Source organism: Castor canadensis, chromosome 17, assembly GCF_047511655.1.
Source record: "Castor canadensis chromosome 17, mCasCan1.hap1v2, whole genome shotgun sequence".
In the NCBI taxonomy this organism is placed as follows: Eukaryota; Metazoa; Chordata; class Mammalia; order Rodentia; family Castoridae; genus Castor; species Castor canadensis.
Genome location: NC_133402.1, coordinates 15358429 through 15378195, shown reverse-complemented (window position 1 = coordinate 15378195; position 19767 = coordinate 15358429). Strand labels below are relative to the sequence as shown.

General features: G+C 42.3%; 1 protein-coding gene across 1 annotated transcript in view; it reads left to right on the top strand.

Moving 5' to 3' along the window:
- The window catches only part of Pdilt (protein disulfide isomerase like, testis expressed), a 30487-nt gene extending 15526 nt beyond the window's left edge, over window positions 1-14961 (top strand). Inside the window, exons 4-11 of the mRNA XM_020180058.2 lie at window positions 693-830; window positions 3679-3789; window positions 3874-3999; window positions 6472-6669; window positions 9548-9668; window positions 11989-12167; window positions 13561-13644; window positions 14567-14961. Of these exons, the coding sequence (XP_020035647.1) occupies window positions 693-830; window positions 3679-3789; window positions 3874-3999; window positions 6472-6669; window positions 9548-9668; window positions 11989-12167; window positions 13561-13644; window positions 14567-14836 (1227 nt within the window). The 3' untranslated portion in view covers window positions 14837-14961. The remainder of the gene's footprint in view (window positions 1-692; window positions 831-3678; window positions 3790-3873; window positions 4000-6471; window positions 6670-9547; window positions 9669-11988; window positions 12168-13560; window positions 13645-14566) is intronic.
- Window positions 14962-19767: the final 4806 nt, after the last annotated feature.

The window sequence follows — 19767 nt, the reverse complement described above, 5'->3', positions numbered from 1 at the left end:
CCATTAGCATTGCATCAACCTGTACCCATTTGAAAATACATAAACCCTCATCACAAACGCAGGGGAGATGTTTGGGCAAGTACGTAAATAACTTAGATGTGATTAGGAAATGTCTCCTGATGGCTTTCTATTGATTTTATATTTTAGATATACAAATAATTTGAAAGATTTTTTTGCTTCCAGAAAATGAGTTTCTCATGTGTCTTAACTAATTTAAGTCATAACTTTGACATTATATTTACACATGGGAAGAGAATGTACCTCTTTGCCTTCTCCTTCTTTGAGAGGTTTTGGGCCCCAATGTTCTTTTAAGCTAAAGAATGAAGGCTGAAACTGTAGCTATATCTTAATACTAAGTTCACATTCGATATTCCATTTAATCAAATCCATTGCCTCTTCTGAAAGTAACTAAGGAATTAAAAGTTCTCAGTCCTTGGGTTAGAACAGCCTTTATTATAATAATTAGAAAAGGTGAAGATAGTCAGCTCTCTCCATTGATCTTGGAGGATTTGCCTACATGGGCTTTGGCCATAGCCACAAAGCATTCTGGGTATGAAGCATCTATTACAGGGGGCTTAGGGGACCCAGCAAACACTCAGAACTTGGAGAAATGAAGGCAGAACTACCACCATTTAAATACTTGGGGATTTTTGCTTTCTACCAACACCTTATAAACTCACTTTCCCAAACAGGATTTAGAGGAAGAAGTAGCAGAATTGTTCTATGATGTGATCAAGGACTTCCCAGAGCTAACATTTGGTGCGATATCAATCAAAAATGCCTTTGGACGTTTTCACGTTGTCCTTGACAGTGTCCTGGTGTTCAAAAAGGTAGGACTTAATCCTGTTGTTAGTCATGCGGGATCTCTAGTTCAAAGTTATGGGAAGAGTAAGGGCTTTGGTTACAAACTCTGGCTCTGTTACCTGTGTGCTAAGTGGTATTGGACTAGTTGACTTGTATAAAATTTCAGTTTCCTGATGTTTCTCTGGCCTCTCCAGCTGCACTCTACTATAAGCTCCTCCTCCTTTCTTTAACCAGTAAGTGTCACTCATCAAGGTCAATCCCATGAATTGGAATTCATTTTCTTCTAGTCCATGCTTCCCCTTGCACTATCTACACCCTTGACTTACAAGTGCCACTCTTCTCTCATCTCCAGACCTTGATAAGCAACACATGTCTCAACATAGCTAATCCCAAAGTTATAATCTCTTCTCAAGTCCTCTCCAGAATTTTTACTCACTCAGTGGATGGTGCCACCCTCTCCTCAACCTAGTGACATAAGCCAGAAATCCCAGACATCATGCTAACACCTCCCTCTTCTCCACCACTCAAAACCAATGCCTGAATCCTATTCATTGTATATCAAAAATACACCTCAAATCTATCCATTTCTCCCTGTCACTACTGCAACCACCTTAGATAAATTAACCATCATTTCCCATGGCATATTACCACAGCCTCCCAACTCATCTGCTCTGTCCACTGATGAGAAATCTTTTTGCAAAACCCTCCTCCTCTCTGAAAGCCCTTTAATGATTTTCTCTTTAAGAGGATTAAAGACCCAAATTCTTAATGAGGTCTATAAGGCCTTTCCCAGCTTAAACTCATGGATACCTTCCTTCCTTCCCTCTCTGACATCTAGACCTAAGCTGTCCAATATGGCAGCTACTAATCACACGTGACTATTAAAATGAGTTAAATTAAAATTTTAGTTTCTCAGTCACACTAGCCATATTTCAAGTGTTCCGTAGATATAGCACAGATTTACAATATCACCACAGAAAAGTTCTGTTGAAAGTTCTGGACACTGTGGTCTGTTTCCTGAAACATGCCTCACTCCTTCCCACACAGGCTCAATCTTTACAATAGCCTTGTTACTACCAGATACAGCTGAGAGTGCTTAGTTACTTTTCCAAGGTCATACTTGAGATTTGTGAGGTGACACCCAGTTCTGCTTGACCTTCAGAGATGACTCTGAGCCTCTGGTTTTCTCTTGGGCCTATGGAAGTCATTGAGAAATTTTAAGCTGGGGAGCTTTTGAGTGGGACAGCATAGAGATCAGAAGTAGATCCAAATACACATAGAAATTTAGTATATGAGAAAGGTCCGTACTTTAGATTAGTGGGAAAAAAATACATTGTTGAATGAATGGTGTTGAGAACAATTGGATAGCCATGTGAGGAAAAAAAAACTGAAGGTGGACCCACATATCACACCTTATATCAAATTTAATTCAAGGCTGGTTTCTGATTCAAAAATACAAAAAATTAAACCATGGAAAGACTAGAAAATACCAGAGGGGGAGTTTGATTTCTAGATGTGGAGTGAGAAAGCCTCTTTATAAAGCATGGCAGGAGCCCTGAAAATACTGCTATACTTTATGGACCACATAAAAATTTAAAGGTTCTGCAAAATAAACCCTATCACAAATCCAAAAGTCAAATAGCAAATATAGAAATACATCCCAGGTATTTTTATATTTATTAATAATAAGTGGACTTATTACATGCCTATGTTATGTATTACACCTGCCACCCAGAAGGTACATTTTAAAAGCAGCTGTATGTAGAACTCAGTGGTAGAACATATGCTTAGCATGCATGAGACCCTATGTTCAATCGCCAGCACCAATAAATAACTAATTAAATACATAAATCCTGGTTCCACTTCTTAGTAGCTTAGCAACCTCCGACAAGTTACTTCAGTTCCCTGGGCTCGATTGCATCCTATGAAGAGTTGGGAGAAATATCAGTAACATAATTCAAAGAGGTGTCAGGAGGATTCAATAAGTTAATGGATTCACCATGGTAGATACTGTGGCCAGCATAACTTGAAGTCTCTATTCAATATTAGTAGACCGTTGTTCCCACCCGTCAGGAGCTGAAACTTTATCCAGAGAACAATTTGGGACTATTTCTTGCTTAAAGCCAGAAATCATGACATAATCAGATTTGTGTTGTAACGTCACTCTGACTGACGTGTGGGAGTCAGATTGGAAGGAAGCAAGGCGGAGGGGGGACAGAGAAGACCATGAGAGAGCATTGCAGGAGTCCAGGGGAGAGATTTGGACCAAGGTAGGAATGGTGGATGAAGGGAAGTTTGAATAGCTATTAGGAGATAACTTCTCCTTCCTCCATAGACTTTGATCCTGGGCTGTAAGAATTCTCACTTCTGTGTTAGTCCAGATCCTTCTGAGAAGCAGTTACCTATCAGGATTAGATATGCAAATCTTTATTAGGGAAAATGTCTCAGAAGGAAAGCAAAGAGGTAGGGGAGACTTGGACAGCCATTGGACCACAATGAAGGTCTGACCTTTAGGAGGAATGAAGGTTGATGGAAGGGACTCTGATGGTCGTAGAGTTTTAAGGAAGTTCATCTGAAGTTCGTGCCTTTCAGGGAAGTCCCAAATTTCCCAGGAATAGGCTTGGCTTTGTAACCCTGCTGTTGACTCTCAGCAGTGTGTGATACACTCCTCTTCCTCAGCACAAATATTTTGGTGGATTTTAGAGCACAACAGCTGGGGATATTGGTCAGTTACACTTCCTGTCACAGACCTGAGATTTCATGGTTGCCACATCCATATGCCACCATAGGCTAATTTTCTCAGTATTCATGTGTACTGAGTACCTGGGTTATACTACACCTGCCACTATCCTTGGTATTTTTCTTTTATCTTAGGGAAAAATTGTGAAACGCCAAGAGCTTATTAATGACAGTACGAACAAACAGGACCTCAACTATGTCATAAAACAGCACCTTACAGATCTTGTGATTGAATACAATACTGAGGTCAGTGGACAAAGGGTTCCCTGGAGAAGGACAACTGGGGCGGCTGCATGTGCTTGGGTCAACATGTTTTTCTTATAATTTCAGAATAAGGATCTGATTTATGAACTGCGTATCTTGAATCACATGCTGCTCTTTGTCTCAAAAAGGGCCAAGTCGTATGCCCTCATAATTCAGCATTACAGACTAGCATCGAAGGAATTCCAAAACAAGGTTTGTAGAATGTGTCGTTGCTCTTCCAGGCTCTTGGATGGAGATGCAAGACCTGCGACCCTGAGGTCGTATGCCTGCCCCACTTATTGTAAATTAAGTCAGGAAAAGATTCGCATATACATTGGCATCCCATTTTTCTTATCAGCCTATATTGCTACACAATATTTGCTATTTTATTTTACATCAGTCTGCTGTGCTCCATTCTTCTCTTCCTTTTGTTTGCTAAGCCTGTGCTCTTTCCTTCATCTTTTTAATACGGCTGCTGTGGGAACATGATGGTTGGCTGTATTTTGATGTTCCACCCTTCACCAACAATGGTAGCATTTGGCTTGGATGTGAGGGGGAAGGAAGACTGCATCTGCCTGAGGCCAAGGAATATGAAAAGCCTGAAGGTGTGGAGCAGCACAGGTTATCTAGCAAGTAATTGCGAGACCAAACCTGAATTCAAACTTTCTTCTTTCATAAACTATGTTGCCCTAAGAGTTTCTTGATCTCCAGGCCTCAGTCTCCTCATGGGTAAGCAAAGGTGGTAATAAGAGTAGAAAATCTAAATCCCAGCACTTGAGAGACTGAGGCAGGAGGATCTCCTGGGATAAATAGACCTTGACTCAAACAAATAAACAAAAAAAGAATTAGAAAATCTATCTATAAAGCAATGAGCAAAAATACAATTTATAGTGCTTATTATGTATTGTTACTATCACCAGTAGAGGAAAATCTATTTCTCCTAAGCTCTGGACCTATATTTAGTGTATCTACCACTTATTTGCTTAATTATTCTCTGCATTTTTATAAGAAATATGATATTGGCAAGTTTTTTCATTTGAACAAAATTATTCAAAAATTAAACAAATGCTTAAAAACTTTGAAACTTAAAATAAACACAGAGCAAGGCCACTAGAGCTTGAACACATTTAATGTTCAAAGTTGATCCTATAATGCTGTTTTCCAGAAAGATGACTCCACCCACACAAATGGGTCTTGTGAACACATTTCCTATTCTTTTGAATTTTACACTTCAAGATTTTTGGAGTAATTAAATTAATTATGATCTAATTTCTTTCCCTTCATTTCTCCTATGCTGTAGCAATCAGAACTTAGCCATATATATTCTTTAGGTTTTTAAATTAGTTCTTTAATGTAGCTGGAATTTATTTTGGCATAGGTTGGGAGACAAGGTTCTAAATTCTTATTGCTATAATGAGATTCCCAAATTCCATTTATTGAGCCAAAGATAAATAGTCTATTTATCTATTGTTCCAATAGACTGTACCCCCATGTCTATCTTACTGGTCCCTCTGCCCCAGCACCCAGCATACAGAAGGTAGCCAGTACATGCTGAAGGTACACAGGATGGTTTCAATGTCTGCTGTGTCTTTGATAGTCCCCTAACACCTAGAAAAGTGGCATGCTCTTGGGTCCTTAATCTTTGGATGGATGAGTGACCTGGAAGTATCTGTTGCCAGCTATCCACAAGAGCCTCTTACTCTTCACCCTGCTTCCACTCTTGCTTCTCTGAGACCAGAATGATAATCACACCACTCTCTGCCTTGCCATCCTTCTTTGGCCTCCCATTATATTCAAAGCAAACCCAGGTTCCTTACTGGCTCTGTGACCTCACCTCTGGCAGCCTCTGCCCTTACCTCCCATGACTCTCTCCCTCATGGTATGGAAGACTTACTGGCCTTTCATTTCTATTCCTGGAATACTCTGCACTCTATTCATCTTGTCACTGGTCCTTTGCACTCATTGGTGGTTTCCACTTCCTGGATCCCTGACTTCACTCAAGTCCTAGCTAAAATGTTACTGGCTTAAATTCTCCTCCTGACCTCCCCAACTATTATTGAGCTCCTACCTTACCTCATTCATGTAGTCACTTTATCCTATTACTCTGTTCGGTTGTCTAAGTATCACTTATCACTATCTGGAATTACCAGTTTGTTTATTCATTTGTCATCTATCTTGTCCCCCAGGACATAGGCTCCATGAGGGAGCATCCCCAGGGCTCTGTGAAATACCCAACACATAGTTAGCACTATGAATATTTGTTGAATGAATAACAGAATGAAGTCATGAGTTTCCTTGATAGAGTTATTTTGAATAATAACAAGAGTTGGCAAATATTAAACCAGACTCCAAAATAAGTTTTCACACACTTTGTCTTGTTTAATTCTCACAACAGCCCTCTAAGGTAGGTATAGGTATAATCACCATTTTACAGATAAGGAAACTGAAGCATGGGATGAGGATGACAGATCAGGACTTGGAACCTCCTAAAGTTGTGTGCATGGTGCGTAGTGCAGAGGCAGGCTGGTGGCTGCTGCCTATCTATGCATTTGGAAAGGAACCTTCATTAAGTCACAGGTGCTTCATAGAGTCCAACATTTGCATTCCATTACCTCACAGCTTTACAACAGTTTCTCTCCCTCCATAAAGGGTCCACAAAGACAAGGTTTTTGTTTGATTTTGCAGATCCTTTTCATTCTTGTGAACGCAGATGAACCCAAAAACAAACATGTCTTTGAATACTTCCGGATCACAAAGGTCAACATCCCATCTGTTCAAATCCTGAACTTGAGCTCTGATGCCAGGTACAAAATGCCTACAGATGACATAACCTATGAAAACCTCAAGAAATTTGCTCACAGCTTCCTGAGTAAAAATGCCAAGGTAAGCTTGTTCTTAGGTAAATTTTATACAGAACTTCAAAATCATTCCTTTTGTGTAATTTTGCTGGCTTTGACCACCTGTATGAAGAAGCAGAATAAAGGTCAATTTCATGGCTTAATATGGGAAAATCTCCCCATTTGCCCACCTTGGATCTATCCAATTTTTGACTTATCCTATGAGCTCATAATTGCACCATTACTTCTTTGGTTATAAAGTGAATTTCTGATATATATGCAGGTATTCAGGACAGCTAACTCACCCTCTGACAAGAGGCACTCACCTCCTTCAGTCTAAAGTGAAAGATTAACTTGTCCTGAGGGTAGATGCTGCTTTGGAGAGGAAGAGGAGGGGATAGTGCACATAGAGCAATTCAGAATTTAGTCTCAAAAGCCTTAGGAACCTTTGGTTAGGTGGGGCTACAAGTGGGTCCATGTTGCTGAAAGTAAAGAGAGCCTCAGAGAGATGACCAGGTAACACACTGTCACCTACTATTTATTTAGCACTTGCTATAGCTTCGACTTTTTGCTGAGTAAGGGGACCAAATTGTTTATTTTCCAAACTGAGATACCTTTGAGAATAAAGGGGGGGAATTCTTCAAAAAAAAATTTGGAGTAATACGTATAAGTGAAACAATCCCAAATCTATGGTGCTCTGTTTGCTTCTGTCTATTCCCCCTGGAACACTTCTTAAGTAGAAGTTGTTCTCTGATGCATGTGACCGCCTTGCTACCTCCAAACCATTTCTTCTCCCTCCATCTTAAAAAAAATCCACATTTTCTGGATCATGTGCTTTTGGATGTCAGACCTCTTACTCCTACCCCTTGTTGCTGTTCTCTGCCCACCACCCCTTCACTCTCTGAAAATGTAAGCCACTACAGTCTTGACCTCTACCCCTATTCTGCCATCATTCCAGAGATGTCAATATCTGAAACCCTGATTTCTCTTCATTACTTGGTATGTCCATGCCAAGAGGATATCACCCACCTTCTTGACCACAGTCTAGAGATGGCAGCTCCTCCAAATGCCTGACTTCAAGCTTCCCATCCTTCTCCATGATCCCACTGCTACAATTCCTTGCCCCTCTCATGGCCTCTAAGCTCCTAATCCCACTTCAGCCTCTGTAGTGCCATCTTCTATGAACTTGGATTCCATGATTCGTCACTCATCACTCCCTCATTCCCTCTACCTTCCGCCTCTTCTATACCCTGTAGTACTCACCAGGCAAAATTCCAACTCCAGTTGATCCCACTTGACTTCCCTAGTACTTCCAGACCAATACTGGAGAAAAGCAATACCATCATGAGGCTGGCTGGCTTCATGGAGTCAGCAACCAAACCCCTCTCTTGTCTATTTCTACCCCTATCCCATGCCTACTTTCAATCTCAGAGAGTACTCTACCCATACATCACTAAGAAAAGAGATGTCATCATATTGAGTCCTCCTTATTTTCTATCACCAACCTACAAACTACCTGGAACTCCACCCATCCCCTCTCTCTTCCCTTCACTTAGATCTGACAACTTCTCAAAGATAAGCATATCCTCTTGTGCTCCTGGAACAGAGGTGACCATCCTTCCCATGGTCTGTGAGACCTACCTGATTCTAATTCTAGTTCTTAATTCTCCATCATTGCCCATCCTCCATACCCAGCATCTTCTCCCTTTATGGTCCCATGGAAAGATCTTTTAAGTCATTTTCAGGGGCTGGGGTAGGACAAGGGGTGGTGCTATGAGAGAAAAAGGTAGAGAGTTGGGCAGAGGCCAGATGGCAAGAGCCCCATAAGCACATTAAGGATTTGGCACACTAAGAGCAATGAGAAGGCCAGCTCTGCATGGTAATAATAGAGCTATGCTTATAGAAACTAAAGGCATGGAGAAGATGAAGGGGAGATACAGGAGACCTTTCCAGTGACTCAAGTAACAGATGTGGGCTACCTGGACTACCACAGTAATGTGGCAAGAGGAGAGAAAGGTGTGGATGCAAGAGACATCCAGGAGACAATTGTTGTAGAGAAAAAGAAGATCTCAGAGTTCCAACACTTCCTTCAAACAGAAGCAAGAGCTGAGTTTATTCTTTCTTTCATTTGTAAAGCATTTATTGAGGTCCTACTATGCATGGTGCAGCAAATACTCAATGAGGAGAGAAGAAAAAAGTCCTTTATGACATTCCATCTAATGTGGTAGAGACACATTAGTCAAATAACCAGGAAAGTAAGCATAAATGATAAACTTGAATAAATGATACAAGGTAAAGTGCCAAATGAATTTGACAGCAGGACTGGTCTGAGAAAGAGTCAAGAGAAGTTTTCTATTGTGGTCATTCTGAAGGGTAAGTTTAATTTAACTAGAGAAAGAAGGGAGAGCGAGGCTGGAGAGGCCCTTCAGAAAGAGGGAGAAACATAAACAGGAGCCTGAGCTAAGAGAGGTTAGCACTTTGGGTCAACTGAAGACTCAAATATGGCTGAAAAAAAAAAGCAAGGGGAAGAATGGTGATGAGCTGGGGAAAGCTAGCAGGAACCAAAGTGTGACAAGAATGCTTTAGGTCCAGTAAATGACCTTGGTCTTCATGCTCAGAGTAATTAGGGTCACCATTTTTTTAAACGAACTAGTTAAGATGCTAAAGAAATGAGCCCTGCTCTCTAAAAACCATCTATTTGAATACTTGAATCCATCCCAGATCTTATTCTCCTCTACCCTCCAACCCCAGCCTATCCTGAACAATCCAGAATTAGCCTCAAAGTCATGATCTTTCCCAGCATTTCAAACTCTTTCCCAAGGCTCTTGTGAAAAAACAAGAAGAAGCCTTTCCAGTCAGGGTGGGAAGTCCCATCATGATGGCACATTCTGGAGATTGTTAAACCTCTTGAATTTGTTTCCTAGAAACACAAATCCAGCGAAGAGATTCCAAAATATTGGGATCAAGGGCCAGTTAAGCAGCTCGTGGGGAAGAACTTCAATGTAGTTGTCTTTGACAAGGAAAAGGATGTGTTTGTGATGTTCTGTAAGTATCTCCACCAAGTTGATGGGAAGCTATGGGACCCAACATTACATTATCAGTGTTCCTCCTAAATTCTTAAGAAATGCAATCTGCAAAACCCATCAATGCACCATGCCAAGGAATGGTTTCCAGATGACCAGAAAGATTGGATCAAGATACTACCAGCTATATGCTACCTCCTTCCCAATGTGTTCTTAGAAATCCAGGCCTGTGGCTGTTTATGACAATAATAATGACAATGGGTAACACTGGATGTTAGCCATGCTGAACCAATGCATACCTTCTGTCATTTAATCATTACAACACCCTTTTGAAAGTAACTACCACCCTCCCTCCTGCTGTGGACCACTAAACAGAGCCTCAGGAAAGTGAGGACACCTTTCCAGTGTCACACATGTAGTATTTGAACCTAGGCCATCTGACTCCAGCCTGTCATTCATACTGCTCTCTAGAATCCTCCTGCTTTGGGCTTTATGTGACTTATCCAATGGCCCAATTGAGTTGGAGACCCAATCCTTCATATAAAGGACTTAGCACAGTGCCTGGCATATTGTATCCTCTTGATTTATGATAACTATTAATGTCATTATTTTATTCCTATTATAATTATTCCCAGGGCTTGCCTAAGGATTATTGCCCTTTCCTGTGATTTCTGGTTCATGTGTGAGAGTCAGAGACCTACTTTTCCACCATGACACTGGAGATGACTCCAAAATTACTACAGACTCTTGTATTTTAACAGGCAGAGTTACCATTTAATGAGCTCTTAGGAGTGAGCCAGGTGTGCACTTGGTATAAGCTGGTGAGGAAGGGAGGATAGTGGCTTTCCCTGTGACACAGGTCAGGGAGCCCAGCCTCAGAGAAGTCCATTACCATACTCCAGGTCACACAGTAAGTAGAAAAACCAAAAGTTCATTTGGAGCTCTGTGCCATCACTGGGATGATTGCATCTTGCAAGCCTTTTACAATTGCACTGGAACACGCTCTTGTCTGTGGAGTGAGGCATTTGAGCTCTGTGCAGGTGAATCAGCTCAATTTGCTGCTTTTCTGTGAGAGGATGGGGCGGCCTTTCTGTACTTACCTGATACCCAGAGTTCTAAGAACACTCATTTGCTTCTGATAAAAGGCAAAAGTAGGCTCATTTTCTTGGAAGCAGAGATGTCAGGTTGGCCCCCTGGGGCTGCAGCCATTAGGCTCCCTTCTATCCCCACCCAGGGCCTGCCTGGCTCCAGGGGGCCGGGTGCTGCTGGCAGGGGGGCTGATGATGGAGGCCCTTGGTTCAGAAATGAAGTATGATCATCTAAAGGGGAGTGTCGTGGCCTTCAGCCTCTTCCTCCCACACCACCAGCAATTTTGAGCCCTGCGGTTTAGAGGAAAGGTGAACAAGCAGGTGAGGTTTGGTTTTCTCTGTGTGGAAGCTGGTCTCTGGTTTCTCTCTAAAAGCCGAAAGGCTTGAACCACATGGAAGGCTCGAACTTTCCACAAGAAAGTCTAGTATAAGGACTGGATGTGGTGGTGGTGCATGCCTGTGATCCTGGCTACTAGGGAGGCACACATAGAATAATTAGTCTGGACAAAATCATGAGACCCTATCTGAAAAACAAATTAGAAGCAAAAGGACTGGGGAGTGCCTCAAGTAGTAGAGCCCCTGCTTAGCAAGCACAAGGCCCTGAGTTCAAACCCCAGTCCTGCACACAGACACAAAGTGTCTAGTGTCCCCTTTCCAGGGATAGTTGTGCTTGTGACAATTTTGGGCCACACCTGTATACTTCTTGGGCATGTTATCCTCCAAGGGACTGAATATTTGTGCTATGTTATGTCATATTATACTATGTTTTGTCGTATTTGTAGTACAGTCTTTGCACTGGCTTCAAATCCTATTTTCTTTGCTTAATTACTGGATAATCTTGGACAAAAAGCTTAATGTTCTTTGAAAACTATATAATACACACACAAGATTTTTGGCAACACATTAGGAATCTTCTAGCATAAATATTTTTCTTGGTTTTCCCCTTCAACTGGAGTGGAATGCTATGTTAAAAAGAAGGAACTAAAAATAAAAAAACAAATAGAAGAAAATGTTAACACACCAGAAGTGTTAGTGTCTGGGATAGAAGGGGAGAATAGGTTAACTTTTTTGTAGTTTATTTAATAATGGCCAGGTAAGGAAATGTAAAAATCACCTAACAAATGAATAATAGAGAGTGCCATTCCCAGAGCAGCCCCACCATAAGAAGAACTCAGTGATGATGTGCGTGGTGTGGGGGATGAGGTCAGCTTTCAACTCCTCGTGTGGAGTTGAGCAAGGACTCTTCTCTTCCAGATGCACCCTGGTCTCAGAAGTGCAGGGCCCTGTTCCCGCTGCTGGAGGAGTTGGGCTTAAAATATCAAAACCACTCCATGGTCACCATCGCCAAGATTGACATTACAGCAAATGACATTCAACTAATGAACCCTGACCAGTACCCATTCTTCAGGCTTTTCCCCACAGACTCTCAAGAGGTGAGGAGCTCTTAGAACCCACAAATTGAAGATATTGTTATGTTATGTTATCATTAGCATATCTCCAGCTCTGCCTTCTACCAAACCATCTTCACTCTCAGCTCGATCCCTATTATGCCTCCTGTATAAATTCAGAACATTTTTCAGTAGCTTCCACCAAAGTCCCAAGACTCATTATACTTGCACACAACTCATTTATTCACGGCTGACTCAATCATTGTGCCAAATGGCTGTGATGTTTAATTAGTCAATTAGTGACATGGTTTTCTGTAGTCTTCAGGCTGAGCTCTCCCCTAGACAACATGGAATAAAATGGGGATAATATCCAGGGAATACTGGGGATGGGACACTACCAGATGAAGGAAGAATGCATGCTACAGACAAATAATCAATGCCTTTAACACCTCAGGATCGCAGTCACTATCCAGCCATCAACAGTACGATAGAACACTCTACATGCCGCTTTGTCATGTGGAGAACAGTGTTAATCAAAGAAGTGTGAGCCAAGGTTTCTGCTCCTGAGAAGAGTATGGTTGGGAGGGGTAGATGATGCTGTGGCATGGGTCCATCTCCAAATGCATTGGGAATTGGCAGGAGGGACAGATATGGCTGCAGTACTCATGTAGACTTGGGACTGGAGAACAGTGGGGATTTCAATCAGTTAGAGGGGAGCTGTGACATATAGGTAGAATGTATAGTATGAACAAAGAGGTGGGTGGAAGAATGACTAGAGCACTGTGAAGAGATGCCATCCTGATGCAAAAGATGCAAGTAGGAAGATGGGAGAAAATGTGGCAGGATTGGCAGTATGAGACTTAAGAGTTGCTGATCTTAAGTCATCTGAAGAAAAGTTTAGCCAACCAGTGGCAGTAAGTAGCTACTTCACCTTCCTGAAGCCTGGCAGACAAAAAGGAGCTAGTGATAACTGAACACTAAGCAATATGCCAGATGCTTTATAAAGTAATTATTATTCTTATCATTGTTGATATTGTAATAATAATAGCAAACACATATAGTACTCACTGTGAACCACTATTTTTAAGTATATTTCATGTATTAACTCATCTAATACTTATAATAACACTCTGAGGTTAACTCTATATTGCAGATGAAGAAACTGAGCAGAGAGATTCAGCAAGCATACCACACCACTAATTAAGGCAGCCAGGGGTCAAACTCTGGGAAAGTGGCTTTATAATCCATGCTGCCACCTAGAACATAACCATCCTATGATGGAGGAACATGCCTTATCCCTATTTAATGGAGGCTCTTAGAGATTAAGGAACCTGCTCAGCATTTCCAGATTGTTAGAATTTTGGTCCTGGGTTACGACAATCCATGAGCAAGTTGCAGGCAGAGGCTCCCATCCTAACCTGTTCTGTTTATTTCCCAGGCTGTACTATATAAAGGAGAACACACCATGAAGGGCTTCTCTGACTTCCTGGAAAGCCAAATCAAGATAAGGATTGAGGATGAGGTAAAGTGCAAGAGCAACACATTGGGTTATCTCTCCCATGGAGAACTATCAGGAAGTCAACTAACTAGAAGAAAGTGTGTCATAAACTCATAGTCTTGGGAGATGGTTGAGGGTAAATAAATGACTATCCAGTTTAGGTGACTATACTAGTTATTTCAAGGGCATTTATGACAAGGAAGTAGAAATGGTGGACTTAGAAATAGTGGAAAGGGCATAGATCCTAAGGCTGCTTCCTGAAGTCCACTCACTATCCTGTGATGGTAACCAGGTGCCTTGATGAGATTCTGTCCCCTGGCATTATTCTCCTGACATGGGGCCACAGTCCCACTTTCCCTTAACCATGCCTCAGCAAGGCCATCTTCCAGAAGGTGCCATTTACATTAATTAGGACTCTTTCTCTTTGCAAATGTCAAAGACACAATTCCTCTGCTTCAGCACCAATAGGAATTTATCTCATGGTAACTGGTAGAACATCTAGCATGGGTAGATCCAGAATTTTGAGTTTAAAGTACCTTTCCATCTCTGGTTTCTTCTGCATTCTCAAGCAGTTGTTCCCCCCATTCCTATAGATGGTCGAAGATGACCCCCAGCTCTGAACTGCTTCTTAGTAGTCTCAGCAAGTGTTTTGAATGGGAATCTCATTAGCTAAGTCTGGGTCACCTGACCAGTCCTGCAGTTAGGGGTTAGGCAGCCACTCCTGTGGAATTAGCACAGAAGAGTGGCCCCCTCAAACTTCCTCTTGCCAGAAGGGCAAAGCCATAGTTAACGAACTTTACCAACTCATCATATCTATGAAGGATCTCTAAGTCAAATATTGATTTTCTTTGGGCACATCAAGAAAAATAAATCTTGATAATTATAGTCACAATTATCACATATATTTCATTTCCCTTTTCTCTTTTTTCCACCTATTCTTTAATAGCTATTGTCCATTGAACAAAATGAAGTGATAGAGGAGGAGGTATTAGCTGAGGAAAAGGAAGTACCTTTTATGGAGAAAGAGTTACCTGAGCAGCAGTTGCCTGAGATGGAGAACATAACCAAGCTGGAAGAGTTGCCTGAGATGGAGAATGGAACCAAGCTGGAAGAGCCAGCAGCACAAAAGAAAACAACTAAGAAGGAGAAGGAAGTGCCTAAGCCAATGGGACCACCAAGACAAGAGAAAATACCAAGAATCAAGGAAGAACTTTAGCTTCTCCAAAGCCAGGAGGGAAAGGGCCTGTTTTTCAGGTCTTGGCATCATTCTCTGAGTGGGTCTACTACAATAATATTATATGTAACTGTGGTGGGATGAACGGGGGTGACTAATAAAGTCAGTGAACGTCTTCAACCCTTTTTAATCCATTAGCTTGTTTTCCTGGTTGGTGCTGTTTGATCTGAAATTCAGCCAGGGCTGCAAGGAAAGCCACAATGGCAACATTGAAACAGAGTGTTTATAACCTCGGGGGCCTTACGTAGTTCTGTGTCATCACTGGAGGCTGGGTTTCTTTGTCCCCATTTATGGATGAGGAAACTGACAGGCTGAACAACCAGTCAGGATCCCATAGTTAGAAGGTTGTGCTTCCTCCCTCAAGTCTCACTCCAGAGACTGAGCACTTAACCACTATATGTACCACCTCCTACCAGGTTGGGTCCCCCAGCCTGATCAAATGAGGTGAATGGATTGGATTATGCTGCATTTTTGGCACAGTAAAGAAATTCAGTACAAAATGTGTCCTCAGACTTTCACATCTCTGTGAGTGACCCACTCTAGCAATCACTCCAGGATCATCCTCCATGGTGTTTGGTACATTAATGTACCAATCCACATGACTCTATTTCCTTCCACCTAACTCCACCCAGTTCTCCACTTGACCCCTCCCACTTCCACATGACTCCACCTACTTCATTCCACATGACCATCCACTTCCGTGCAACTCTGCCTACTTCCCTCTGTTGCCACCATCACCCATCATTTCTCAGCTGCAGCAATCTCATAATTGATATTTTTCCTGATACACCATACCTCCACTCTTCAGTCTCCCCCAGAAACACTCCATGTCATATAGCTGTTGGGCTGATCTATTAAAAAGCCACAGCCACAAGTAGTTACAACTCCACCCTGTTTAAACCCTGTAATGGCATCTTTATTGCTTTTAGGATAGAATCCAATCTGTTTACCATGCCTGCAAGGTCTAGCCCTGCAAATTCTCCTCCTTCCCTCCCACTCTTTCACTAGCTACACTCCAGCCACACTTCTTGTCTATTCTTTAAGCAAAAAAATTCTCTCCTTTCTTATGGCCATTCCTCTACCTAAATGCACAGCCTCCAAAAACACTGCCCTCAGATCTTCATGCAGCTGTGTTTCCATTATTCACTCTCAGCTACAATGTGACCACCTCAGAAAGCCCCTACTGGAGACATAGTTGAAAGCATCTTATTTCATTTTTCAAATGCTTATTGCCAACTTTCCCCACTAGCACATCATCCCCATGAGAGCAGATGCATCTGTTCTCTTTCTTTCTTCATTTCTAATGTCTAGGGTTCTGCTTGGTACATAGTAGATGCTCACTAAATTCTCATGGACCAGATGAAACCATAGAAGCCAGCACCACCTTCTCTCTGAGAAAGAAATGATTTCATGATCATCCCAAAAGGAAGAGACGAGGTCAATGTCTACAGATGCATGCTGAACTCTGCATTAGCTCGCTTATTGCTCTGACACAGACTTAATGGCTCAAAACAACACAAATTCATTCTCAAGGAGGTCTGAAGACCAGAAATCAAATTTCAGGAAACAGGCTTGGTGATGTATGCCTATAATTCCAGCACTCAGGAAATGGAGGTGGGAGGATCATGAGTTGAGGCCAATCTGAGCTACATGGTGAGACCCTATCTCAAAAAAATTCACTGGGCTTAAATCAAGGTGTCATTAGGTTTGGTCCCTTCAGGAAGAATCCTTTTCCTTGCTTGCTCCCAGGGCCACCTGCATTCCTTGGCTTGTGGTTCTATCCTGGGATCACTCACTTTCAGGTCCACCTTTATATCCCGTCCTTCTCTGCAACCATCTTATGAGCACCACTGTAACTGCCTCCAACCTGCCTGGATAATCTCTCCATCTCACGATCCTTGACTTAATCACACCTGCACAGTACCTTTTGTCCTGTTAGACAATGTTCACAGGTCCCAGGGATTAGTAGGTGGACATATTTGAGAGTCATTATTCAGCCCACTTCAGTCACACTACTGATTTGCCCAATTCATTCCAGCTAGGTACTAGTGAAACTTCTCTGGAGAAAAGGAGAAAGCCTTATTTTAGGAACTGTGCTCTCTGCAAACTATCCGGCCCCATGCACTTCTTCCTCATCACACAAAGCAAAGGTTGTTTGTGCTTTTCCAGACCTCCAGGGCCAATTCCCTCACTACACCCCCCAATGCCTGCATTCAGGTGAAGCAGGGAACAGCCTGGGGCCCTGGAGCTCACAGGAGCCAGTGCCCCAACAGAGACAGGTGTTAGTATTCCGGACACGTGCAAAGCTCTATTGCTTCCTCCTCAAGGCCATGTGACTGCCTGTGGAAGGAGAGGCCCATGGGGGCTGTTGAGATGAAATCATGTGGAACAAAGCTTCTGACAAGCCACGAGCCACAGAAAAAGTGAGGCACCTGTAAGTCCCACAGGTGCGACTGGAGGCTCAGAGGTGGGGCATGGGTAGGGGAAGTACCACTGAGCTATCTGTATCCCTCTGCTGAGAGGGTCTTCTCCCTTGGCTCATTTTCTGCATCTTCCCAACACTTCAATCCCCTATCATTGCCTCTCATGTGCTATCTGTCCAGTTTCTCAAAACTCTCCATCCAAAAATACCTAAAAGCACTTGTCACTCAAAGGCCCTTTCATGGCTAAGCATGGAGTGTTCTATACCCCCAAGTGCAGAACATCAAAAGGGTAAATCTGAGTGAGATTTGTGTTTTGGTGTGGAGTTAGTTAGCACTGGCTAGCTGTGTAATCTTGAGAAAGTTACTCAGCCTTTCTGAACTTCAGTCTTCTCCCCTACTGCTGTGTTTCACTGTTTGAGACAATGAATGTAAAAACACAGCCAGGCCCCAGAGAAGCACCCAGTAAGTGACAGATGTCCTGATCATTAAAATCAAGTCTCCTACCTGTGTTTGGAAGTTAAGAGAGAGGAGTGTTTCAAGTAATTGAGTGGGATTCATTCAAAAACAAGCATTGTTGAACACCGCATGAAAAATGAAAAGTCTTGATTGTGTGAGGAGATATGAACACCTTTGATGGTCTTGATGAGCAATGTCAACCAACCTGGCCATTCAGCAGGTGTACCCATGTGAGCTGGAGAGACACAGATAACGTCATTTGGGAAATTTGATCATTAAAAATTTAAAGGGCAGAAAATAGTATGGTGGGTGTGGAGTTGAAGAAATATTATTGTAGACTATTCTAAGTAGTTGAGCACAACCTAGGGAACAAGAGAAGACTGAGGACACGGGAGGAGGAAGGTAAATGAAGGAAAGATCATTGAAGAGAGAGACCTTCACAGGAAGAAAGATGTGACCTTCATTCCCAGGAGAGGAGATGCAGGTGGATGGAGAAGTTGAGGGAGGCATTGCTTCATGGCACCACTGAAGTTCCTGAGGTCAGTGAGTGTGAATGGCTAGAGAGACGGTACTAAATTTGAGGAAAGAGTGGGAAAAGGACCAAGTAGAGACATACATACTGAGGATGAGCCAGCTGTGTCAAATATAATTGATGCTTATTGTTTTTATGAATTTTTTATTAGAGTGTATTTGTTACACAGAGGGGAATTCATAGTGACAATTCCTATTAGGCTTATAGTGTACATTAGTTACATTGTCCCCATCATCTCTCCTCCTCAACCCCCTCCCCACCGCACTTAAAGCGATTGCAGGAGGTTTCTTAGTTCTATTTCATATAGGTCTATGAAGTCCATCAACCATATACCCTCACCTTAATCTCCTTCATTCATGCTGCCCCCCTCACTGTACCTATTTTACAGTTATGTCTTTCATTCTTAATATTTAAGTTGGTGTTCAAAAAGTTTTCTCGATGTATACCTGCTGTGAGTCTGCTTTACTTTGGTCCATTCAACCACTTCCATACCTCTTTACCTCCCACCCCCAAAGCTATTTTTAAATGCAGCTTTTATTACTATTCAGGTATGGCAAGAGCAACAGGGCAGGAGAATGTTGCCATTGAAAAGGTAGCTTGTTATACTTGCAAATTCCAAGAGAAGGGGGCATGACATGCCATAGAGGGCAGAGGAGTGGGGGAGAGGGGCATCTGGGAAAGGACCAGGCTCTTCCAGGAAGTGAAGGGAGTCAGGGCTGAGGATGTAGCTTTGGGCAGAGCCCTTGCCTAAGAAGGAGCAAGAGAAGAAGATGGGAAAGAGCCTTTATTGTGGTTTCTATTAGAAGGAGTAAGGCAGGCAGGGTAAGCAGATTTAGGATTGTCTGACTTCTATAATTTCAGTGGTCTCTGGGAATTGTCCCCAGCTTTCTGGGGTAGGTTACAGAGAAATAGTGTCCCTGAGTGTGATGTCCCCATGAAGAGGTCAGGGGATAGAGGTGTGGGCTCTAGAGGGGCTGGTTGCTACCTCTAGAGAAGAGCTAGTCCACAGAGATGTTGTTGCCCCTCCAGGACCAGAAAGGCACCAAGATGCAAAAGTACCAAATACAGAAACCAGAAAACATGATGCTAACATTGATGAATAGACTCCAGCCCAAACTCCCCTTTTTCCTGCCTGAGGTTTTGCCCACACAACTCCAGAAGCCACATGGAGTTACCGCCTTCAAATCCCTTAGACACACCTGCCTAGGGTTTAGACAGGGCATCATGAAAAAAAGACACAGGATACTAACAGCTAGTTGTGAAAAGAAGAATAACCATTAATAAACAAATGAAGAGTTGATACCCTCCCTTTTCATCAGAGAGTTGCAAAAAGAACAACAATAAAACTTTATTTTATTTCCCACAAAGAGGTCATAATATTTCACTTATTTTCCACAAAGAGGATAGAAGCCATACTTAGAGCTAGTGGGTACCACTTGTGGGATTATAAACTAATTTTCAAAAAATCTCCCTGATGTGCTGTTTGGGAAAAGGTACCAATA